Source organism: Sesamum indicum, linkage group LG11 (assembly GCF_026168435.1).
Source record: "Sesamum indicum cultivar Baizhima isolate 11 linkage group LG11, ASM2616843v1, whole genome shotgun sequence".
In the NCBI taxonomy this organism is placed as follows: domain Eukaryota; kingdom Viridiplantae; phylum Streptophyta; class Magnoliopsida; order Lamiales; family Pedaliaceae; genus Sesamum; species Sesamum indicum.
Genome location: NC_142667.1, coordinates 766,514 through 792,296, shown reverse-complemented (window position 1 = coordinate 792,296; position 25,783 = coordinate 766,514). Strand labels below are relative to the sequence as shown.

The window sequence follows — 25,783 nt, the reverse complement described above, 5'->3', positions numbered from 1 at the left end:
CCGATAATGAAGTATATTTTAGTATGTGCAAGACGTAAATCTTAGAGACAATATAAGGAACGCACGTGTAAATTGAGAAATTTTAGCTCAAACCTGCCTGGATCGAACCTGTACCGATCATATGGTAAGTGTTGCACTTGTCGAGTAATTGGTGTACAGTTTAAGGAAAGTGATCAATCACATAACAAGTACGATACACTTGTTCTGTAACTAATTTAGTTCGACCAAACTTAATTTGAACAAGAATTTTTCCCCACAAATTAAAAGAATAATTACACTGACAATTCCCGGCATTTTAGCAAAATTCTAAAAGGATTACAAGGGGTGTTTTTTTTTAGAGCCTATGTCAAAACTCATGAAGCCATTGTCTTGCTCGATCATTGTAATACATATCATCAAACCAAAAACTCATCGGATCAAGCATTATAATCCATCCATCAGCAGCCCACAATTCTAAAAAGATGAGCTTTGCATTTTCAACCAAATTCGAACTCGTGAAATTCACATAAAAAGTTCAGGAACTTAACCACTAAACCATTGTATTGGCTGTGTTATATCATTATAGTTACTTTATATGAACCAAGGCTTAATTAATTTTTTAGTTCTGTAATTATATCTTTTTAATACTTTAATCTTGTTAATCGTTATAGTTGTAAAATGATCTTTCATCTTTTTTAATTTTTTGATTTCAAGACAAATTTGGCTAAAGTTTTTAAATTGGACAGAAAATGACATGTGCAAGTTAAAAATTTTATAAACACATCTTATTGATTGATTTTTACTCACGTGGGGTGGGGATCCTATATTAGCAACTAGCAAGTATGACATGACAACATATGCCACGTCAACCCCTTTTTTTACATCAGTATCCACTTGCCATATCAACAAAAATCAACCGATAAGATGTGTTTTCTCAATTTTTAACTCACACATGACTGACACATGTCACTTTCCGGCCAATTTTGAAAATTCCAGCCAAATTTATTCTAAAATTGAATTTTTTGAAAATGTACAGGATCATTTTTCAATCATAATAAGTTACAGGACTATGATACCAAAATGATTCAACTACATGAATAAAAATATAAGGTTATTACATTTACATCCTTACCTATTGTCTTTTTACACAAACACCCCTACTTTTTGAAAAATTATAGAAACTACCCCTAATAGCTTTTAAAATTCAAAAATACCCTTATTGACTAGGTCAATCTTTAAAATAATTTTTTAAGGACAGAAATGTCCTTAGGGGTGTTTTTGTAATTACCAAAAGGTAGAAGGGTTGTCAAAAGCAATATTTCCGAAAATGAGTAATATGACCCCATATATTTTTTTATTATTTGTACTAATTTTTAATTTAAATATAGATTAGGCAAAATATCGCTTTTGGTCCCACTAGATAGGGTCATTCTCACTTTTTGTCCCACGCTTTACGTGTTCAACACTTGTAGTCCCAAAATCCTAATTTTTTAACACCTTTAATCCCACTCCGTTAAAAATTGACGGAAACGGCACGTGACTTGTCACGTGCCGTTAGTCAGCTAGTATGGTCCATGTTGGTCAACGGTAAAATATCACTTTTGGTTCCACTAGATAGGGTCATTCTCACTTTTGATCCCACGCTTTACGTGTTCAACACTTATAATCCCAAAACCCTAATGGAGAGTGGGACTGAGACATTCCAGGACAACAACAACAAGTTCTCGGCGGTTCCTTGCAGTGAAGGCTTAATCTTCATCAAAAGCAACTCAACATCTGAAGCAGAGTGAGTGAGAGTGAGAAGAATGCAAATGCAGAGAGAGAGAAGTGATAGGAACACTGAGGGCGTCCAACAAACAAAAGAAATCCAAGATCCAATGGATCAAGATTTAACATTTGGAAGTGAACCAATGACAAGAGAAAGATTGAAGAGAATGCAAGAAGTAATTCAAGCCCAATCCAACTTAGTCTTTGCTAATGAAATCAAGTCACAATCGGAGGCCCAACATGTGAGCTTAATTTCATTGATTCAAGCCCAAGGAAGCCCACAATAGGAGCCCAACTCGTCCAAGTGCAGCCATGTGGTCAAAGGAGACCTTTCAACTATATTCAAAGTGCATTTATACGCTAATTTTCTGGTTTCCATGGTCATGCATGGATTTTACTCGTTTTTGACCAAGAATGCGTAGTTTTTAGTCATTTCTTACCAAGTACTGAATGTACGTCCACCAAGTAGTCACTTGGGGATATGAAAGGTTAATTTGGAAGTGTTTTAGGCCTATAAAAGGCACATACCAGCCATGCATGCGGGATACAATCGAGATATTCAAGAATTGATCTAAGTTTATAAAATATTGAGTGTTCTCTTATTTTAGAGAGTCATATACTTGTTTTAGCTTTGGTGAAACCTTTGCTTTGTCAATCTAGTCTATTAGATTGGTGATTCAAATTCACAAAGCCCCCAATTCGTGCTCGACCCAAGTGTGTCGTTGTGTGGATTTGTTTACTCGTGCTCGTGGTTGGTTGAATATTCTAAATAGTAAGTCACGTTCGTATAATGTGGTTGGCTATTTATATTCCTCAGGTCACAGACCACTTTATCCATTTTTAGTCTACACCGTAAAGATCGGACCACCTATGGTCGATACCATATCATGTGGTATCAGAGCCTAAGTTGATACGGTAGCATTTCTTTCTTTCGTTTGATTTACCTTGAATCTATCGTCTACCACCATAATATTTCGTACCTTCCCCCCCTCCGATTGTTATAAAAAAAAATTAAAAAGAAAAGCTAAAAAAAAGGGAGAGCAGCCTAAAAAGACAAAAAAAAAAACAAAAAAAAAATCGTTCATCACTTTACTTTGCTATTATCTTTATAAGCCAATTGGTCTTCATTTCTCTAGTTGTATCAAACTTCTTTAGACCATTCTCTAGCTACGGGTGAGTGTGAAGCGTCCACATACACATACTTGGTTGAGAAAAGAATTGGCATTTATTTTTGAGTCACTAGATAAATCATTGAGTTTCACAGGAGCTTAGATTAGAGAGTGTTCAGTGAAGTAAGACTATCATTGAGGACCAAAAGTGTGAGCCTATTATGTGAGGAGTGAAACACGAGGGAAAAAATAAAAAGAGAAAAAAATAGCTTGGCAAGAATTTGGTGAGGCTTCTATAAAAATATTTATATATATTTTAGTAAATAGCAGAAAATCGAGATAAAGGAGTTGTTCAAGCAAGTGATGAGGTGGGATCGATGCATTCCATATGCAAGCCTTAGTGATCCACTTTGAGAAGTTGCTTGATCGTAAACTAGAAGTACTTCATGACTTGTTGGCAGCCGTTTTTTGTTTGTATAGCATCAGAATTTTTGCTTATATTGACAAGGGAAATTTGTGAAGTTTCAAGAAACAAAATATTGCTAGGTATTGTAAGAAGATTTTTGTCACATTTTGGTTTGTTTGTGGTAGTATTTGGCAGATTTTATTAATGATCAAAACCAGTGCATTTGAGTATATTTCTTATTTTTTTTGGCCTATGAAAAAAAGATGAGAATGTTGTGTGGTGTTTGTGGGTTGTTTAGATATAGCAAAAAAATATATTTTTGGCGCCATTATTTCCCTCCAAACACTGTACACAAGCATTGTAGTCTGTTTTCAGCGCCAATTCCGTCAGTTTTTAACAGAGTGGGACTAAAAGTGTTAAAAAATTAGGGTTTTGGGACTACAAGTGTTGAACATGTAAAGCGTGGAACCAAAAGTGAGAATGACCCTATCTAATAGGACCAAAAGTGATATTTTGCCTATAGATTATTATAGTAACTTTTTTTTATTGAATTTTATATAAAATTGTACCTTTAAATAATTAAGATATTAAATTATTCAATTAATATATAAATGAAATTAATTAATAGATTATAAATTTAAATTAAAAAATCATACTCCTTTCTCTCAGGCCTGGCTTGCTTGACGGGATTGCTTTGATCTCTTGAAAGGTTTGCTCATTGGCTTGATTGCTTACTCTTTGTTTTCCTTATATAGATATAGGTTGTTCCCACCAAAGTCCGAAACTGCTTGGCACACTTGTATAAATTATTTAAAATTATTAAAATTAAAAGATTAATTATCCTTGATTTTAATTTAAAACTAAGTTTTGCTAAATTAAAATTTAAAAATAATTTATGTATTTTATATAAATCTAATTAGAATTAATAAAATAAATCAATTTATTTATTAAAAAGATATTTTAATAAAATGGGATTAGGATGGGCACGGCGGTATGGTTGGGGAAGAAGGATAATTTTTTTAAAATAAATAATTTAATAATTTAAAATTTATTTTTAATAAAGACATTATTTATTTTATTAAGTCTAATATGATTTATATAAAATACACAAATTATTTTTAATTTTAATTTTAGTAAAGTTTAGTTATGAATAAAAATAGAGAATAAATAATCTTTTAATTTTAATATATTTACTAAGGGATAAGTTATATATTAATTAAATAATTTAATATTTTAATTATTTAAAGGTGCAATTTTATATAAAAGAAATTTAATATAATAATTTACATTTAGATTAAAAATTTGAATAAATAATAAAATAAAAATAATATATATAAAGGTTGACGTAGTCAACAAGGGTATTTTTGAGTTTTCAAAGTATCAGGGTGGTTTTTGTAATTTTTCAAAAGGCATAGATGATTTGTATAGAAAACAATAAATAAGGGGTGTAAAATGTAATTATTCCAAAATTTAATTGAACCAAAAACGAGTTATAATGAAGGGACTAAGTAACTTAGGAAGTATGAGAAAAGATGCTATCTCACAGGTTTATTTATGGGGAAAGATTTGAGCAAATTGGCAACAGATCATAAGGCAAATGCTGATTGCAGCCGCTCAAATTCCGTGTCCTTAAGCACTTCATATAGCACAAGTTGCCAATTGCATGCGTCCAAGACTACCGGTAGTCTGACTTGGCATGTTTACACCTCTCCTCAGCCTCAATATTGTCTGGATTCAACACTTGTATTGTACTTGTCGTATAATTAATTTAGATCTAATCAAATTTGATTTGAGTTAGAATTTGTCGTTTTTATCTGTACACATGCAAATCAGGCTTTTCTTGGAGATTCAACCAATGGAAAAGAGGAGTATTACATGAAGCTCGGTCTCTTGACTTGTCTAACATAGATCTCTCCGATTTAAATTGATATCAAATAGTTTTTAACTTTTTATACGCTGTTTCAAGAACGTGATCTTAACAAATACAACTTAATCATAACAAATAAGTTCTACTTACTATGTCCGAATTAAACTCACTTGAGAAAACTTCTTATTCAAATCAGATTTGGTTGGATCGAACAAATCACATGATAATTACACACTCGTCATTTAAAAGTTTAAGTTGTTGAAGATGAAAATTATTTAATATTAATACCAAATAACATTGTAACTACAAAACAAAGTAATTAGTTCAGATCAAAACGGATGTCAGAATTTCCTGTACACTTAAACTGCAGTTCATTACAGGAAAGGGAATCAACAACGTTTGCGGTCACAAAGATGGATCAATATTCCAGTCAACAACAGGATTACACACTTGCAAAACCAATTATTTTCAGCAAGAACAATAACAATACTCATCAAAACAACATTAGCCATCTGTAGAAAGAATCTACACACACACACACACATATATAGAATAACGAACAGACATCATATCTTGAACACGAACAAATTCCCACACTTTTAATTTGTCTCCACTATGAGTGCTAGTGACAATTGGTTCTCATTCGTCACACACTTTCAAGAGTGAGCAATCGTTCCCAGTTCGTCACACAAGTGCCCAACAGTTCTAAAGAAAACGAGCAAAAGCAGCCGACATCGGTCCCATATATGTCGGGGAAGAAAACACAAGTCGGAAGCCAGAAAGTTGAAGGACCAAGAAAACCAAAGTTCACGACATACACGAGAAACATAGGTCCCTTCGTGGATTTTCAATAACATGCATGACTGTAGGATCAGTAATTCTCTGTTTGTTTTAGCAGTCGTCGTGAGATTTTTTGCTTGTCGCTCTGGACTTTAGCAGAAAGAGGAAATAGATATTGAAAGAAGCTTCCGTTTTTGTAATTTCTTTTTTTGAGCAACCATGAACGTAGAAGAATTTTGCACGTCATCAAGTAATTTCTCATGTCTTGCTTTTGAATCTTTTTTTCGTTTTTCATATGTTTCATAATTATTTGATCGATCAGGGAGGAGAGAGACTAAAATTTCTTTTTTTGAGCAACCATGACGTAGAAGAATTTTGCACGTCATCAAGTAATTTCTCATATGTTTCATAATTATTTGATCGATCAGGGATGAGAGAGACTAAAATTTCTTTTTTTGAGCAATCATGAACGTAGAAGAATTTTGCACGTCATGAAGTAATTTCTCATGTCTTGCTTTTGAATCTTTTTTTCGTTTTTCATAAGTTTCATAATTATTTGATCGAACAGTGATTAGAGAGACTAAAATTAGCAAGCCATGAACTATGATTGGCTGAAATATACGAATCCTAATTTTAGTTATTGTTCAAATTAGAAAACCAACTATAATTAGTGAGAGATGGAAGCATTCCCTGTAAATTTGAGCCACTGCAAATATAAGGTGAAAACAGTTCACCGCATAATTCGCTGTGAACACGAATTCTCCAATCATATAAACTGTCTGAATTGACAATCTTGACTGTAATAACAAGAGTAAATTGTACAACAAATTCAATATAAATACAGAAAAAGCATCTGGAATTCAAACACCAAACCCCTTCTCAGAAGGGGATTTTTTTCAATTTAATCATCCATCCCCTTTTCAGATTTCCTGTTCATTTGAAGGGGGGATTGAAATTCTTGCCTATTCTGTGGTTATACATTGACAGTTTTCTCTTGTTTTCTTCAGCAAAAATGGCAGAAAACAAGAAGAAATACATAACGTCGGATGAGCTGAAGAAGCACAACAAGCCTGATGACCTGTGGCTTTCGGTCCAGGGGAAGGTTTACAATGTCACAGAATGGGCAAAGATTCACCCTGGTGGGGCTACACCTCTCCTGCATTTGGCTGGTCAGGATGTCACAGATGCATTCATTGCTTTCCATCCAGGTTCCGCCTGGAAACATCTTGACAGGTTCTTTACGGGCTACCACCTGGAAGATTTCCAGGTTTCAGATGTTTCCAAGGACTACAGAAAGCTCGTAACGCAGTTTACAAAATCAGGGATGTTTCAGAAGAAAGGCCACGGTGTTATTTATTCCATGTGCTTCATTGCTTTGCTCTTTTACGCCTGTCTCTATGGCGTTCTTTACTGCAAAAGTTTCTGGATTCATATGCTTTCCGCTGCAATTTTGGGGATTGCCTGGATGCAGGTGACTTATTTGGGCCACGATTCTGGTCACTATGAGATAATGATGAATCCTGGATTCAACAAACTCGCGCAGATTGTGACCGGTAATTGCCTGACAGGGATCAGCATTGCTTGGTGGAAATGGACCCACAACGCCCATCATGTTGCCTGCAACAGCCTCGACCACGATCCTGATCTTCAGCATTTGCCCTTTTTTGCCGTATCATCAAGACTGTTTCAATCCCTCATGTCCCAATTTTACGGCAGAAAACTCACGTTCGATTCCATGGCAAGGTTTCTTGTGAGTTATCAGCATTTGACATTCTACCCGGTGATGTGCGTTGCCAGAGTCAATCTTTATGTACAGACATTATTGCTTCTGTTCTCACCAAAGAGAAGAGTCCCCGACAGAGCACTCAACATATTTGGAGTTGTTGTTTTCTGGACCTGGTTCCCTCTTCTCCTTTCGCATTTGCCTAACTGGAATGAACGGATCCTTTTTGTCCTGGCAAGCTTTTGCGTCACCTCAATTCAGCACATCCAGTTCTGTTTGAACCATTTCGCTGCAAATGTGTATGTTGGAGCTCCAAAAGGAAACGACTGGTTCGAGAAACAGACTAGTGGGACGATTGACATATCGTGCTCGCCTCAGATGGATTGGTTCTTTGGAGGACTGCAGTTCCAGCTCGAACATCATTTGTTTCCGAGGTTGCCTAGGTGCCATTTGAGGAATATTTCTCCCTTGGTCCAGGACCTGTGTAAGAAGCACAACTTGCCTTACCGGAGTCTTTCGTTTCTCGATGCCAATAAGTTGACTTTCAGGACTTTAAAAACTGCAGCAATGGAGGCCAGAGATTTCTCGTCCCCTGTTCCCAAGAACTTGCTCTGGGAAGCTGTAAACACACATGGATGAAGATCTTCAGACAGCTTGTCAAGACTTTTCTTCGTTACTCTGCTGATTTACTTACCAGGTTTCACCACAAATAGAAAACTAGGATTTGAATGAAGTAGGTACTATTGCACTTTCATTAACAGCTTTTAATAATATTGTATGAAACATTACATGCAGCCAGACAGGTATGCCTTGAAATAATTCACAACTTCTTCTTTTTCTAGAGGATTTTCCTTTTAAAATTCGAGTGGTTTCAACTCCAATTACCACCGCAAATTAGAACAGACACCAAAATGCATACATCAAGTAGGACGGTACTCACGTTACCAACTAAACCCAAGGTTTTGCCTATCAAAACACGAGTTTAGACACCCACTTGATAGATTATGCATCGAGTTGCGTTTCCAGCTTCCATGGTGAAATTAGCTATCTGCAGAACCGTAACACTGGCATCGATACTAGACGAGACAGCTATGGTTGGTATTTCGGGTGGCAGGAATGTCAGCAGTGAAATTTCCCTCTGTTCTAGTTTACCATTGCACATTCCTCTGGTCAAGAATGTTTACTTTCATTTTCCTACATAATTTTCTGCATCAATGGCAAACTTGATAACAGGCACGAACCAATTGCAGATACAATCATACAAAGCCAAGAAGCAATTCACCTCAATAACCATGGAAAATAATTAATCAATGGCTTCTTTAGGATCGAAGATTCTACTCAACACCGAAACTCGACCTCTTAAATACAAGGGGAAATGGGTTTGCCTGAATTTGAACCAATTATATGTCAAGTGTAATACTTTTGACGTTTGATTAGTGTACATTCAAAAGAAAAATGATAAATCGCGCAAGTGTATCACACTATCTAGTATTGGTTTGGTACGACAGACCTGATTTGGGAAGAATTTTTCGTCAGCCATGCTAAGATATAATGTAGTTTTCACAACCAGCAAGTAGAAGTATGCCATACAGAGAATTTTCAATCTACAGGTGTACACAAAATACCTGTGTTTACAATCTCGAGCCATCATCAACGCCATGCATAAACATTTCCTGATGAGCAAAGCGTCACAAAAGCATCTCAAGAATCAGGGCCTATTCAGCATACCCTCACCATTACAAAAGAGGGATTTTGGCTGAAATTGGATTGAAGAGATGCAAATTGGAATGGCTGCATATTTTCAGATGAAATCAAGTGCCAGAATACCCACTCCATATTCAATCAGTTCTTCACATATTTGAAGTTGTTCCTGAAAGAAGGCTTCCGAAATTGCTGTTCGGAAAGCGTTGGTTGGTTTCCTCTCATCCTATAAGTGAGTTTGCTTAACCCAGCAGCAATGGAGCAAATTCCACTAGGTTAGTGAAATCACGCCTCAAAACCTATAAAGTATTCATATTTTCTTAACACAGAATGATTCTCATCGGAGTGAGTTTCTCTTCCGGCGAGAGATGAAATTTCCGGCGACTGCACTTCGAGTGCCGCTGGATGATGCTGTGGAAGGGGAACCCCAATCTGTTTCCTCATCGAAATCATCGTCTTTGAATGACGAAGAAGTAGGATCGGGTAAATTCTTGGTAGTACTGAGTTTAATAAATCAATTAGGAAAAATCATACTACTTACAGATATTATTTTAGGGAAAATCAATTATTATTTTTATTATCCAATTTGTTTGTAATTTTTTTTAATTTAATATCATTTTTCATACTGCATTTCATAAATTATAATTTTCTTTATTTTTAATACTCACGTAACGGTATCATTAATTCAAAAATATATGTTAGACCAACAGTTTCATAATTTTTTCTATTACTTATTAGACGTAAAAGTCACACCAAAACTGAAAATGAGAAAATTTCTGTTGTAAAAATAATAATTTACAGTTAAAAATATAAAAATAAATCTTCAGCCTGAGGCGCGAATATTTTGCTCTCTTTAATGACTTTCAAGCCCACTGCAACAAACTTCTTACTGGTCCAGCAGTATCACTCTTAACTTGTCCTATTCAAAATACAACAGCCCGACAACGTCGTATGACTCTAACTCACTCTGAACAAGTAGTTGAGTCCAAAGTTCCACATAAAAAAGAAAAAAAAAACAACTTCCAACAACTAACATAACTCTCTCTTATAATTGCATGTAGTATATATGTAATATGTGTGTCTCAAAACTAGTAGAATGATATCCCTTTTTACAGGTGCAGGAATCAGCCATCATTCTTGTCATTGACTTAGTTTAATTGAAGAAATTAAGGTACAACAATTAAAAGGTTATTGGTTCAAGTCATATTAATATGTGAGTATTGATCTATTCTAGTAAGTAATTGTTCGCTATTATAATAATAATTATTGATTAATCGTACATATTAAATATTAATTTTTAATGAAAGTGTATTAATTATTAACGATTAAAATTATTGCATATTAATAAACAATTTACTCGAAAAAGAGTCGAGCGTCATTACACGTGAGTTTAAATAATTGTCAATGTGTTTGATGTGACTAAATATATATATTTTGAATTGTTATTTCCCAATAAATCAGGGTGTTGATTCAGTAGCAAGTGCCTCTGTTATCCCTTCGTGAAATTGCGAGAGGTACTTTAAGGTACAATTTAACCTGACAGTTGTATGATTAATTATAAAATATTTGATTTTAAAATAATCGATTTTGAAAAAAGTGGTTATGGAATTTGGATTCATAGTTTTCATATTAACCTAAGAATGCAAAAAAAAAAGCAATAGAAGCACATTCGGTACGTAACTGTGACACCACAATACCAAATTTTAAATTCCAATTATACCCTTATATATTTTATGAATATAAATACTTATTTATTTCGAATAGTCAACGTTATCGTTTAATCGACATTATGCTATCATATTTATCATCCATTTTCACTCATGTTAATCATTATTCCGCTTTTAATTATATATCAATTTTTCTTTTTAAATTTATATCGTATTTATCTGATTATACGTGCTCAAGTATTGTGCATCACGTTAGCTAATTTATTAAAGGGATAATTACACTCTCCTCCCCTAAGGTTTGAAAAATTACATCTATCATTCATGAAGTTTGCTTTTGTCTATCAAATAAGTCCCCTCGTTAGTCAAAATTAACTGAATTTACTGATATTAATAAAAAATCAAAATATATATATACCTTCAATTGACTTATTACTTATGTTAACATAAATGCGATTATTTTATGACCAAATTACCCATATACGGAGATGAAAATGTGATTATTCATTTATTAGAAAAACAAAAAGGAATAATGGGGTAAATGCAGGGCTAGATTTTAGGGAAGGGTGGAGATGAGAACAAAATTCCTATAAGCATTAATATAAAAAGGCCCACCGGTGGTCTACTCCAGTTCAACTACCTTTCTACTTCCCATCTGCTCCCAAATAAATACCAACGACGTCGCTTTCTTCTTTTTCTCCAACTTCCGACCCAATTTACAACTACAACGCACTTCCCGGGGTTGCTTCTGCTACACACACTCCACCCCACCCTGCATTTTTCATGTGTCTATATCTTGCTTAGCTCCCAATCTATGTTAACCCAACTTAATTCAGAGAATTGTTGCGTGGTGGTTGGGTTTTTTGGGTGAATTTGGTGGTGAAGGGAGTGTTTTGTGTTTGGTGTTGTTAGGGCTTTGATGATTGAGTTTCGGAGGAAGTTTCTGGTGTTTTGAGTGCAATTCTGTGTTTCTGGGTGTGTTTAATGGAGGTGGAGAAAGGTCGGCGGGAGAATCGGAGTATGACGTTTGACGAAGTGTCAATGGAGAGAAGTAAGAGCTTTGTTTCTGCATTACAGGTAAATCTGTTTTGAGTGCGTGCGATTTTGTTTTTGAGTTTTGGGTGCATATTTTGGATTAGATCTAGGAAGGATTGTGCTGCGCATTTCTGGTTGACTTAAAGTTTGAGTCAATATTTGTTTCGGTTTATATGAGGTAGAGAGGAGGGAAAAAGATGGAATGAGATTCGGCAGTTGGGTTAATTTTTCTGAATTAATTAAGCTGGTTTAGTTTTGTGCTTGAGCTCATTCATCAGTTTAGATGGTTCCGTTCAAATTTTTTGGTTCTTAGCAGTGAGGTGCATCACAGCCTGGCTTAATGGTCTCCTGAGATGCTCTATGTATAAGATGCAAATGTTTTGTAATGTATTTCTGCCAGTTTCACTATTGTAAGCGTTTGATATTTTGTACTCTTATGGATGTCTTCTGCGTGTTTATTTAATATATATTCCTGGTGACCCTTCAACACAATGTTCATTCGATGTTTTTTGTCATTTATATCTCCATAGGAACTCAAGAACCTCAGACCACAACTTTATTCTGCGGCAGAGTATTGCGAGAAGTCATATCTTAACAGCGAACAAAAGCAAATGTAAGACTTGTTAACTTATATAAGTAACTTTGCCAAACTTTGTTTCTTAGAGGTCTTCATATGATATAGCTTGTTGCGTTAATTTTTTTGTTTGTATACATTTAATTGTTTGCATGATGTTCTTTCTTTGAAGTTGTTAACAATGGAGCATATCTATTGATCTTCTTGATATTTAACATCACTTGCCTTTCACTGGACTGTCAAGAATTGCAATTTTTTCCTAGAGATTAATTATAAATATATTTAATTTTCTTTCATCCTGGAAATTTTGCTTATATATATTGGTTTCTTTTGTGTAAGGGTGCTAGACAATCTTAAGGATTATGCTGTACGAGCTCTTGTCAATGCCATTGACCACCTTGGTACTGTTGCTTACAAGTTGACCGATATTCTGGAGCAACAGACCCTGGATATCTCATCCATGGACCTCAAAGTTACATGTCTAAATCAGGTAGCTCCCACTCCATTAACATATGAAGAATTTATTGAGTATTAATGCATAGTTGAGGCTGAGACGTGTTTTTCCTTGTAAGCAACTTCTAACATGTCAAACATATACGGATAAAGAAGGTCTTAGGCAGCAGCAAGTATTAGCTATCATCCCAAAGCATCACAAACATTATCTTTTGCCAAGTAAGACCAAGGGCTGCTCTGTATTATATTTTTCCTTAATAAAACTAAAATTCTTTGAATCTCGTTAAATTTTCTTTTGTTTGACTCCAAGCCAGATAATGTGAATAAGAAGGTTCATTTTAGCCCACATATACAAACTGATCCTAGGCAACCTATACAAGCGAGAGGTCGACTTTATCCTTCAGGTGGCTGGTCTTCTTTGCATTGGATAGTTATTCATTATATTGTTCTACTTCTGCCAAATAACACATAGTCTCCAGGTTGATTTTTTCATGTAACACTTTTTGATTTAGGTGCTTCGGCTGCAAAAACTCTCTCTTGGCATTTAGCATCTGAAACGAAGTCGACATTGAAAGGCTCTTCACGTGGTATATTGAGGTGTGCCCTGGAATCTTTAATCCTTTTACTGACTAAGTGAAAATTACTCCAATTCATGAATCAAGTGGATGAAGCACAAAGGAATGTTGATATTTGCTTACCTTTTCAGCACTGAAGACTCAAAATCACATGGAAAAACTCCTGGTGCATTCAACTTGTTAGGTATGCAAATATCACACTGGTGCTGATTTCCGTGGTGAATGTAAGAAGTAAGATCATAGATATTTTCCCCGTACAAGATTTCAATTTATAAATCTTCTTCTTTCAACTAGATCTTGAAGAGAACACCCAGATGAAATCCATACCGGCTTCAAGTGTTGCTATGCAAACACTGGGTGTCACACGACGGGTAATGTCAACATTCGCCAGAAGTCATGCATGTTTAACTTCCTTTTTCTACGTTACTTCATTTGAATAAGGAAGATCATGAATCTTTTTAGCATGTCTTATTAGCATTTTTGCTATTTTTGAGAATATTGTGGTTTGATATGCCCACTGTTTCACTGATACTCACCGGTGAACAAGTTCAGACTTGATTGATTTCTTGAGGTATCCTGATAGTTGGAGACTCTAGGTTTGTGGGAAGTCTCCGGCACTGGCAGGGAGGAACATGACATGCACTAGTGTGATTTTCACAGTACCCAATGGTGCAATTCTTTACCCTCTTTTACATCTTGGAGGAATTTGGAAGGGTGGAAGATTGGAAGGGGGTGGAGAATTGAGCTTTTCATCAATTTATTCTTCTAGGAGGTTCAAAGTACTGGGGTGCTTTAATTCATATTTCCTTATGGCCAATTTATAAGAAAGTGAACAAAACATCATTTGATCTTTTTGAACACCAAAGTATGTCTTAACTACTGGCCAACATGCAATAGTAGGAAAAGATTTGCACGTATTAGCTGTGTAGGAAATTAGTGAAATTAGGTGAATAGGAGGTAAAGCTGAAGAGCTATAGAGAGTGACTATTAGGGTGATCAAATAATTTTATCATGCTACTCCTAACCAACCCTATCTTCAGTTCTATTCTGCTGTCCAGATGGTGATATCCCAATGTGGAAGTGAATCTGGTAAGTTTGTAGAACATTTGGAATCTGTTCTTGATTGTGATTGGCATGTTATTTCCACGTTTTCTGAACAACCTTTAGGTGATATTTTTTTGTCATATAGAACTGTCAACATGAGAGCTTGACTTGAGCAGAATATGTTTCAATTTTATTGTACTGTTCTTTACACTGAGTGGCAGATATCTCGTGAACCTTGAATGGTTGATTGTTGTTTGTATTGGTTGATCTGACCAACTGGTTTTGTGTTGTGTCCAAAAATGCTCATATAAACGCAGCGGCATTTTCTTTTCTGTTGCTTATGCCAAACTGTTCCCTTCATGCATGTTCAAGAACTGCAAGAACCTAAGAAATTTCTTATGCAGGATTCTTCGGATGGCTTGAGACCTTTAACTCCACATAGGTCATTCGACAATCCAACCCTAAGGGAGATTGTTCGCCCTCCTGTTCGCAGTAAGAGCGTGCTTTCAGCTTTCTTCGTCAAGCAAAAGACACCCAAACTGAAGACAACCGCATGAATGCATGGGCAAACTATCATCTTGTTTTACTTCATCTTGTATGCTCCATAAGGTTAGAGGAAATTGTCCATATTCATCTGCCATCCCTTTTGACTATGGGTTTCTTCCTTTGATCAAAGATTATCGTCCAATCCTTTTTGTCTGTATCAATAAACTAGTAGTAAATGTACAACAGTCAGGTAGAGAAGATATTTGAGTATTTTCTTTGCAGAATATCGGTGCCTGATCCCTATTCGGTGGCGTGTACATGTTCATTTGATCAGACACAAACTTTTCTTTGGTGTGTGCTCTTATTCGTTAATATGTTGCTGTGAAGAGACAGAAAAGGCTTTTTACTGATATCAGAGTGCAAAGGAAAGGATTAATCCATCCATTCATCCCTCCTTAAAAACCTGTTAAAAGTAGAGAGGTTACTGTCTAAACTCTTGCCAAATTGTGGGATGTGCATCTTCAGTCTTGCCTCTGTTGTATTAAATTGACGCCAATTCAAGTTCACTTTATCTCTACAGGTGGTTCTCCCTGTATACGAGAGAGAGAGAGAGAGAGAGAGATCCTTTACTTTTGTGGTTGGAATGAATGATTGATGGGGTCGATTGCATAAAAATATACCACAGGGCAATTTAATAAGTTTATTACCATGTTTACTGTAGTTGGTAATTTGATGGATCGAAAAAAATTGTATGATGAATTTTGGGATAAAAATTTGAACTTTTTATTGCCCTTAACAACTAAATTTTTAAAATATTTTTGTGCTTTTAAATTTTATCCTCTAGAGGGAGTTTCGGATTAATTTACAATTTTTTAAACATTTTATAATATATTTTAGAATTTATAAAGTATTATAGAATATTTAATATTTTTTAAAATATAATGTTAAATGTTTATAAATTCAGTTGTACTTATTTTTGCTAGAATTTAATAAATTAATTTAGACCTAACAATAAAATTCTAATATCATAGAAGCTTCAAAATGAATTTTAAAAATTTACAATCTTAATAAAACTTTAAAATCTATTCTAAAATTTAAATTTTATAATCGAATAAAATTTTTAAGCTCCAAAATTATGAAACAGAACCGGCATTTAAAAATTTGACCGTCACTTCCTCTTTCATTTTAGGGAAAACAAGGTAAAAATTACAAAAATAGTACGATGACATTAACATCACTTTATATATATGATTACATTTATTTTTGTATAAATATAAAAATATATATGAGAATATTAAATGATGGAGAAGACTAAAATTTATACAATTTTTTTTTTACCAAACTCTAATGGGAAGAGGTCAAATGTAAATGAATTTTTTTTAAAGAGGTATAAGTATAATTTTAAGAAAAAAATTAGGATAAGTGTAATTTCTCATTTTTAGAGGGGATCTAATTATAATATAAATTATATGAAATTGTATATATATACAATGTGAATTCTTTATTTGTACATTAGTAAAAGTATGTGGTATTATTTATGAGTTTTCATCTATGGTTTATTTATAATTTTGTTTTTTTGTATAAATACAAAAATTATCCCTAGCAATTAAAATATAAGAATAGTGAGTGCAATATTGTTGATGTTTCAAGGGATATATCTGTAATTTTTAAAAAATATGGATGTTTTGATCGATGTTTGGTGGGTATATTTGTAATTTTTCAAAAGGCAAGAAAAATTTATGTAAATAGATTATAAGTGAAGGTGTGTAGATATAATCATCTCTTATTTTAATATCTCAAAAGACTTCAATTCTTTTTAAAGGTAAATTACAATAAGCTCTCCTACGATTTATCATATTTACATACACCTCGTTATTATTGGAAAATTATAATTACTTTCAAAAATTAATAATCATCTAATAAATGACCTCCCGGCTCCCGTGACAACCAATTGTAAAAATATAATTAATTTTTTAAAAGTATTTACAATTATAACAAACTACAAGGAGCCCTTTCTAATTTCTCCATTCTTTTTTCATTTGATACAACCTGTATTTGCTATTGTAATCTAGGATTAAAGTTTCAGTGCCTGCTCAAAGTCCCATATGTTTATGTCTGTTGTTTGGCTGGCATCCAGTTGCCAACATGACAATAATGCTCTGATACTTTGTTCCAGAAACATGATAATGTCCAAAATTATACAACTAGAGTCACAGGATCTGATGTCTCTGTCAAATTAATTATAAGCATGTTGTTAGAAATCACTGCCAAGACAACTAAGCAACAACTCAGAGATCTTCTCCTCATAATTTTTGCAACAAATCCATCCCAGATCTCCAAGACAGCAGAGTTCACATGTACAAATCGAAAAAATATAAATAGGAAAGAATTGGTATACACTAAAGAACCCTGAAAACATCAGAAGGATGCAAACTAAATACATCTCAGATACATATACTCTAATCCTAAGCATCCCGTCTCGAATAAAAATGAAAAAATGGGACAAAAGAATAGGTACTACCTCAAGAGCTTAGCTTCAAGAACTGTCGAGTTGGCTTCGTCTGCCAGAGGCTTCACGTACTTCCCTAGGGCTCTTTGATGTGTTCGTTTCCTCATCCGTTGGATTTTATCTTTACTCTGTTGCCTCTTCTTTTCTTTTTCTTTATTTCTCAGATTCCTCTCCTTTTCATATGTACCTTGCCAAAAAATCTCACCGGTTGACGGCCAAAGCCATCGTCTTCTGGGGTGGTCGGAATCTGCTTCCTCGGCCAAGTCCTCATCCATGCTCTTGAGAGTGCTGTACTGGAACCACTTAATCCACATTTGACCTCTACGGCCTTTCAGCCGGTGTTGTTCTTGCATGAAACCCGTCTCTGGGTCGACATATACTATTCTTCTTGCACTATGGTATGCCCAAACGTTTACCAGTAACTCGAGCAAACGAGAGTAGCAATGCTTGTCCTGCCAACCATGCATGTATATTCATGTTCTCAAAGAGACAAATATTGAAAAAATACAACGAGAAAGAAGCAAGAATATCCTGATCGTTGCATATTGACATTCAATGCCTCCACTTTGGGATAATTACACCCCTACCAGTCATATTTCACATTATAAACCCTTATTCTGTATTCAAGGGAGAATCTGTAATATAATGTGATTGCAGGTAGTGCAATATAATTTATCAAAAACCAAGGGCGTCTTCCTGTGAATCTCAAACAATTTTTGTAATACTACAATTGAACTCTTTTCCCAAATGGATGTCATCGCAACATTTCTTTAACAGTAAGATCTCAGAGGCAAAACCAACATTGTGTCACAAAGTCGTTAGTATTTCAAAAGAACCAACCTTTGGCAAACTGAGATAACAGTGCCCGGTTTTCTGATGATCGTCATGGAATTGTGCGTCAAGTGCGTCCACAAACATTCTACATATAGAAAAGATCGCTCATTGAAAAGTATATTCACGAAAGAGCCCTGGTGGGCATAAAGGGTCGTCTTATCGGAATAAGATGTAGAAGTCCAAACCTCGAAAACATAACAAACTCCATGAAGGACTTAGTGGGTAAAACCCAGGAATGCATTACCGACCAAGTCCCTTCATCCGAAGGCATTGGAGGAAGAGAACTCAAGTTATGCTTTATGCCATACATCTCTTTCAGAGCCTCCGAGAACGCCAACCTAAAGGCCACGTTAAATCAGGTCAAATGTCAATCAACACAAATTTGACAAAGTTTCAGTACATTTTTTAATGAATATAAATTTATTTTCCACTACCCCCGTTTGGGATGAAATGCTATATTGACGTGGTAGGACTTACTGACAATTCCCAGCATTTATAGCGTCACAGAATGACCAGAAATCCTGCTTTGATGGATTTCTTGGATCAGTGTCCAAACGCACCCAGAAGTACAAGGTGTCCCCGTGTCTTCGGGCTTCAATAGCATCCAGCAATGATTTTTCAGCAGTCTTAGACAGAGATCTCTGTTAAATTACTCGTGTTAGATATGTAACGATAAATCTTAAGAAAAATCATATGCAACACTATCATTTTATCCTGTTGCAGTTTGCAAATTACTGTACTTCACACCGTACCAACATGTCTAAGAAAACATAATTAGAAGTGTTATTTATTTTCTTTGTGGGGTTGAATGATTTTCTTTTTTTCTTTTCTAATGGTTGTTGATAACATGCATAGAACTTTCATTTGTTACAGAAAATCAATAAAGAAAAAGAACTAGTACAGTATGATTAGTCAGACGGAGAGAAACGAAATAATCAGCAAGAACAGAACCATGATCCAATCACATACCATTCTCGCTGTAGCTCTCCAGGATTGAAATCCTATCCAAGCATTTTTATGTATACGATCAATCCGATTGGCAATTGCAAAGAAAGCACCATATTCTCCTAAGGCGTCTCGATAGTAACCATTATTTAATAGTGGCAGACGAGAAGGTGCATCAACATCATCAGCTCCAGGTCTTCGACCTTTTGTAGACTACAATAACCCAATTTATTCATTGACATCAGAAGCGGCAACAAAAATTATGATACTAAAAAAATAAGATAGAGAGAGAAGAGAGGGGGATGGCAAGCCGAAGCAGTCATGGGGCCAACCCAGCAAGAACACAAACAAAAATTTCTGAGCATAGATAGTACTTACCAGCCCAAGCCCTCTATAAAGCGAAGTATTGTGCAAAAAGGGCCATGTTCCTACTCCAAAGTATGGTTCATAAATACATAGTGGTTGGCCTGTCCTTTCAAGTTCTCCTTCATCTCTTTCGTGCAATGAACGATCAGGTCTTCGGGCATTTCGATACACTTCGTCCCATGTTCCCCGTGGTTGATCAGTTCTATCCTTCAACTGCATTAGTTCCAAACAAAAAGATATCATCACCAAATAAAGCAGGTGCTCAAATCCCAAACTATCTCATGCTTAATCATATATAACGAGACAAAAAAACAGAATCACTTACCTCTTCATCCTCTCTTCTTTTTCTCATGCTAGCCATATCTGTATGCTTTTGGTCTTCCCAAATGGTATACACGAATGTATCATTAGATGCAGTCTGAGCAGTAGAGTACTCTACATTGGTATGATTCAATTGCTTCTCAATCGTGTCCAAAAAATTCATCTTGGTTTTGTTTGGAGGATGGGTATCTCCAATACCTTCAAATAGATGCCACTGCCATTCAGCTTTTAATTTAAGAGGAATGTCTTTGGCAGCCTGGGGGACTGCAACTTCAGACGGGAGCATGAGAATTTTTTCTAACAGTGATGCATATCCCTGGATGCTTTCTGAAACCATTAAGTTTTTAGCTGTACGTTTCCCGATTGACGCAGCATTATGAGCTATAAGTGAGAGTTTTCCGTTTGAGACCATTTGAGATATGATATGTGTCAGAACCGTTGTATCCTCCTTTGGGAAAAGATAGCCGTTCACCCTGTCACTAACCTAAGAGATTGATGCCAATCCAGTTACTGAACAGAACAAGATTTTGGTATGTTCTACTTGTTAAATTCAATCAATTCCATTTCAGCTAAGGCACAGCACGTCTTGAACTTTTACGCAACAGGTAAAGCAGGTAAAAGGCACTGATTATGAAAGAATTTAATTAAAGAACAGATACTGCAGATACCTACATATTTCCGTATTGTTGGTAGATCTGGGGCTATTATAGGTTTCTCAAAACACATGGCTTTCAGCAAAATTTCTGGAAAAGAATGCTCTTCAAGGAAGGATCCATATATCACAAGATCAGCAGTGCTTATTACAGTGTCCGTATTTTCATCAGCAGCGACATGCTTCACCATTCCCGCTCGATATCCCAATTTGTCCGCAATGGTCTGCAGCAATAAATTTGATAAACATGAGCATGTATTACAAGTAACCTTACTTAAGACAAATTAAACTATCACAAAGTCATGATATTTTACAGTCTCAGCATGTATTTTATGTAAGATATCATACAACTACTTGAAATGGGTATAAGAGGCTCTTACCTCCACGGTGCTACTGTAGTTACTAGTGGAATCACCCGCCAAGATGATGATTTTAAGATGAGAACTTGAATCACCAAAGTCTGTATGAAGAGGAAATAAAGCCTTTAAGATAAAGGCATGCTCCAGCCAAAGACCTCTATAAGATAGCTGACTTCCCACGACTGCAACAACAAAGTCATCTTGTCCATACCCCATTTTCGGACGGGAATTATCCATTGGAACCATCTGCTTTTCATCAGCTCTCCAGGCTTCTTCAGGAGAACCCGGAATGACAAAGTAGTTTCCAGGATCACATACAGAATAACCCATCTGAATTGTATTTAAAAGCAAGTAAGATCAAAATCATGATAACCATCCTATCAATTTCATAGAATCCGAAACCCTAAAATTGTATTTCAGTATATAGAATACGAATTTGTTGAATTCAGCATGCACAAGAATAATTCCGTATGTCAACTTCATTGAAAACCATTGAAAGGGGAAACTCCAATTTTCAACCCTCAATTCCCTTCAAGTGCATAGCTCTTTCATTTCTTCATTTGATAGTCAAAACATGGCACTTATTTTCTTATCAAGTGAATGATGCACATCCCAAGCAAGGAAAGAAAGGAAAATATTTTATTAGAGAACTAGTGATAGGATCACTAGAATCAAAACCAGCAACGAACCCAGCCCTTATCCATGTTGAAGATCACACCGTTACGTTACCCCAGACTAAGCAAAAAAAATTGCAGAATTTACATATGAAACTTGAAAAGCAAAACTGGCATCATGTTATGCGATAAAATATAAGTTTTGTAGGCAGTTCGATTACCTAAACCAAACAGTAGAAACCTAAGGCATCTAGGTGACTAGGTCAGTGGTTAGTCTTCTCCACCACAGATTGTTTAATGTCGTCCTCAGCAGGAAGAAATGGAGAAATATTCTCATTTTTGGGTATTTTTTAATCCATTAGACAACTAAGAATAACATTACGTTTCCAAGTAATCAATAGTTACCGGCAGAATATAGTTTGGGAAGACAATAACGGTGGCTCTGGAGAAGACTCTTTTCCAGGTATCCACAATCTCACTCTGGCCACTTGTGACATATTGTCTCAATCGAGCAGCAAGTATTTGTTCATGGATGGTCCATACAAGAGGAACATTTTTAAAAGGTTCCTGCATAAGACTGTAACAAGTAAAACCTTTTATTTTATTGCATCATAGTAAGATAAAAGGAGAATAAATTACCAACTCCGTGGTATTGGATTGATTACACGAAGAAGAGAGGTGCTCACCAAGACAAGAAACCTGCAGCTTTAAGAGAGTTCACAAGTATGCCATCATAGCTGCAAAACACAAGGACATAATTAGAGTGTAAATCAGAAACTGCATGTTTCTTCCCTCAGCCACACATTACTTTTCCTGTGTAGCTCATCTTACTTGAGTAAATTCATAGGTCATTATGGAGAAACTATGTCAATTTTGCAGTAATAGGGACCAAACTACAAGGCAGAATATGTAGAGGAACGCAATGGAATTTCCAGAGGAAGTTAATCACCAAGAATATTTATTTGCGACATTATAAGAATAGATATGAAAATCTTTATAAAAATATAGTTTTCATAAACTTCTTCCACCAGAAGAACAAAAGAGTTTAGATTCACTCCTAGTAGGAGGAAAAATATATCGTAGAGTACGTCCCTAATAGTAGACCAGAATGAAGATCATCTAATAGCTTCTAGGATTCTAATTTTGAGTGTGATGTCCGTACTTTAACCAATCTACACTGAATTTCATGTTCTCATCTGCTGTGATAACACTGATAGGAACTCCTATCTTTCTCCAGACATCATGTGTTGGACCATTTTCCAATGAGAAAACCTGCAAATACCAAAGATAAACTATGAGACTTTGACCTCATGCTCTGACTGATGTTGGAAAACATGAAACTGTTAGATATCTCCATAAATATTGCACTCAAGTTCCTTCATATTGTTGAGAGAAAACTGAGAAAAATACTACACAATGTCATCAATGTTTATGGTTTGCCTTCCCCAATCTGGATCACATATTGGTGTCACACGAATGAGTGATTGACACGTGTTCTTTTTCTAAATTATAGTACAATTGAAAAAGGAGGGGCCGCATACAATATATGTGACATAAGTGTGTGACACGAAACGGTGATAAAAGATCCTTCCCCGTCTTCCCCATCTCAGCTAAAAGAACAATTAGATTGAGCCACCCACATCTTCATTTTTATACCAGATTTTAATGTGAAACATATAACATGTCTCCGAATAAATTTCCTCAAGCCTCAAAGATCCATACGTATTGAGCATGATTAAGCTAGCAAATAGTTTTGACATAAAAATTGCATGATCTTTGAAGTAAATCCATCGAATGCTAGTCTATATTTAGACAAGTGGTGTACAACTAAAGTATCATCCAAATTCCATCTTAAACACAACATATCTACATTCTGTTTTCCTATTATTGATCAATGAACTAGATGAGATAGCAGGTCACCCAAAAAAAATCGGAGGAAATAATAGAGAAAAACTCAAAAGGGACATAATCACAATGACAAGAGAGACAATAACAGAAAACTCCAACAGAACTAACCAGTTCCTTTCCCTTACAAATGATTGCAAGAAATATGAAATGCAAATGACTGATTGGTTAATCACCTCAATTTCATATCCAATTTCCAGCAGAGCAGTAGCCACAGTAGCCATTAGTATCTGATGTTGATCAACCCACAGATCTGCGAAAACCTACAAACCCATATCAAAACACCCTCTTTTAACAACACAGCTTTCAAATCTAAGCTACTGGCCAAAAATTCGAAATACAAAAAAGTCAGAATTTACACTCAGGAAAAAGCAACAACAGTCCACACAAAAACCCGAATAAACAAGAATCAAACTCAACAGACCAACACCCAACTGATTAAAAGAAAAGGAAAATCTTCATAATGATTACCAAGGCAAGCTTTGGTTTCCTGTATCCAAATCTCACAACCCTTTTGGAACCAACAATTCCATTCATCAAATTAGCATCCTTTTGAAACTTGTCCATGAATTTCAAAGGCTCAAAATTTATATCTTCAGCAAAATCCAACTCTTTCAAGAATGCCAACTCCCCAAAATTTGCTTCACCATTCTTCCTAAACAAATCGTGGGCTTTCTCAGATTTACTTCCATACTCCATGACAGAGCCAGGCAAGAAGAAAATCTGGAAGAGGAAAACAAAGAAGAAGAAAACAGCCACTGCACAAATCAACTGCAGATAGTCAATCCTCTTGGAAAGCACCAATCTTGCAAATCTTGATCTGCTCCTTTGGCCCAAAACTCCATTATTACTGTTCCTAAGAGATGATGAACGCAGCAGATGGTAATCCCTCTTCAATGGCAGCCCAGTTTCAAGTGAACCCATTTACACTCCCATCAAGAAGAACAACACTAAAAGCCTCAATCTTTATAGCTACACATGAGTAGTCTACATCTATATGTGTGTTCAAGAACGGTAGCTGCACGCATATATTTCCCTAAAAATATGCAAAAAAGACAGCTCTTTAGGGATGATGAGATGATGGGATTTGTATTTTTATTGGGCTAAAAACCAAGAATGGTGTATAAAATGACTAAATAAAGTGGAATACCAGTGCTTTTGTTTTCTTTCTCTTGTTGTGTAAATCTATTAAAGAATTCAAGTGGAGATGGCTGTGTGAGTTCTAGAGGGGGGGGGGGGGGGGGGGGCATGCGGGCTGCGGACGTGGCAACTCATTGTCAAAGATATATACACACAAAGTCGCGTATGTTGTCTTGGTAATACTGATGGATGGAATGTGTATGTATAGGATGAGAGAGAAAGAGTGTTGAAGCAAAGAATGTGAAATCTAAAAAATATTCGTCATTACAGAAGTGAAGGGGTTTGTCTGTAAAGTAACTTAGAATGTGAATTAACTTATTTTATTACACTTTTAAAAATCAAAATTATCTTTATAAACATTCTATTCAAACATAATTCATTTCTGTCCCGTTTATGGTAATCTTGACTCCATTCCACCATTATTTTTAAACAAAATTTGATATATTCCGAGGTCGATTTTTGTCCCTATAAATTGTGAATTATTAAATTAACACATAACGATAATATCGTATAATAATTTAATAATTAATAGTTTATATAAATACAAATTCATGTGAACGGCTTTACTATGCTATATTTATAGTTAAAATCATCATCGTAATTAATTGAAATTAGCTTAATAATTGAAGTAGTCATTGTCCTAACCGTGTATTGATGTTGGACACTTTTATGTTGAGGTCCAAACCTCAACTATTTATTACCCTATTTATTACATTCACTATTAATTGTCAATTAGAGTTTTTTTTTTTAAATGCAATTTTATTACATTAAGCAGGATGTTTAAATTTAAAATTTGAATAAATATATTAATAATTTCAAAAAAAAAAGTTTAAAATTAGTAATATATTTAAAAAAGACTAAAGAAATAAGAAATTATTGTAAAAATAATATATTTATATATTCGTGGAACTCAAACACATAACATATTAAAAGGCCAACATGTAATTGTTGCTAATCTGTATAGTACAATTGTTG

At 35.1% G+C, this 25,783-nt stretch overlaps 3 protein-coding genes and 1 long non-coding RNA gene across 6 annotated transcripts; 2 read left to right on the top strand and 2 right to left on the bottom strand.

Moving 5' to 3' along the window:
- The first annotated feature begins 5,721 nt into the window (after positions 1-5,721).
- LOC105173118 (delta(8)-fatty-acid desaturase) lies at positions 5,722-8,472 on the top strand. 2 transcript variants are annotated; one of them, XM_011094775.3, is made up of 2 exons: positions 5,722-5,959; positions 6,916-8,472. In XM_011094775.3, exons 1-2 carry the CDS (start codon positions 5,875-5,877, stop codon positions 8,268-8,270), a joined length of 1,440 nt encoding a protein of 479 aa, XP_011093077.2. In that variant the 5' UTR covers positions 5,722-5,874; the 3' UTR covers positions 8,271-8,472. The 2 variants fall into 2 exon arrangements, with proteins under 2 accessions (XP_011093077.2, XP_020553476.1); XM_020697817.2 differs by lacking the exon at positions 5,722-5,959 and adding an exon at positions 5,989-6,158.
- On the bottom strand, positions 6,302-9,246 carry LOC148784961 (uncharacterized). The gene is made up of 2 exons (XR_016062947.1): positions 8,626-9,246; positions 6,302-8,250 (listed from the first exon to the last, which is right to left on the bottom strand). It is a non-coding gene; the product is annotated as an uncharacterized LOC148784961 (long non-coding RNA).
- A 2,370-nt stretch (positions 9,247-11,616) lies between these two features.
- LOC105173117 (protein ABIL1) lies at positions 11,617-15,573 on the top strand. Of its 2 annotated transcripts, XM_088875898.1 has the most exons (10): positions 11,617-12,073; positions 12,348-12,441; positions 12,562-12,644; positions 12,945-13,095; positions 13,178-13,277; positions 13,373-13,462; positions 13,571-13,655; positions 13,765-13,817; positions 13,928-14,004; positions 15,082-15,573. In XM_088875898.1, coding segments are annotated over exons 3-10 (711 nt in total). In that variant the 5' UTR covers positions 11,617-12,073; positions 12,348-12,441; positions 12,562-12,642; the 3' UTR covers positions 15,235-15,573. The 2 variants fall into 2 exon arrangements, with proteins under 2 accessions (XP_088732024.1, XP_011093075.1); XM_011094773.3 differs by lacking the exon at positions 12,348-12,441 and having other exon boundaries at positions 11,619-12,073; positions 15,082-15,527.
- A 1,867-nt stretch (positions 15,574-17,440) lies between these two features.
- Positions 17,441-24,843, bottom strand: LOC105173116 (uncharacterized). Its single transcript, XM_011094771.3, has 14 exons — positions 24,140-24,843; positions 23,845-23,931; positions 22,926-23,035; positions 22,450-22,500; positions 22,169-22,340; positions 21,171-21,479; positions 20,811-21,014; positions 20,143-20,622; positions 19,830-20,030; positions 19,476-19,664; positions 18,984-19,147; positions 18,692-18,844; positions 18,513-18,591; positions 17,441-18,124 (listed from the first exon to the last, which is right to left on the bottom strand). Exons 1-14 carry the CDS (start codon positions 24,590-24,592, stop codon positions 17,681-17,683), a joined length of 3,096 nt encoding a protein of 1,031 aa, XP_011093073.2. The 5' UTR covers positions 24,593-24,843; the 3' UTR covers positions 17,441-17,680.
- Between the last annotated feature and the right edge of the window lie 940 nt (positions 24,844-25,783).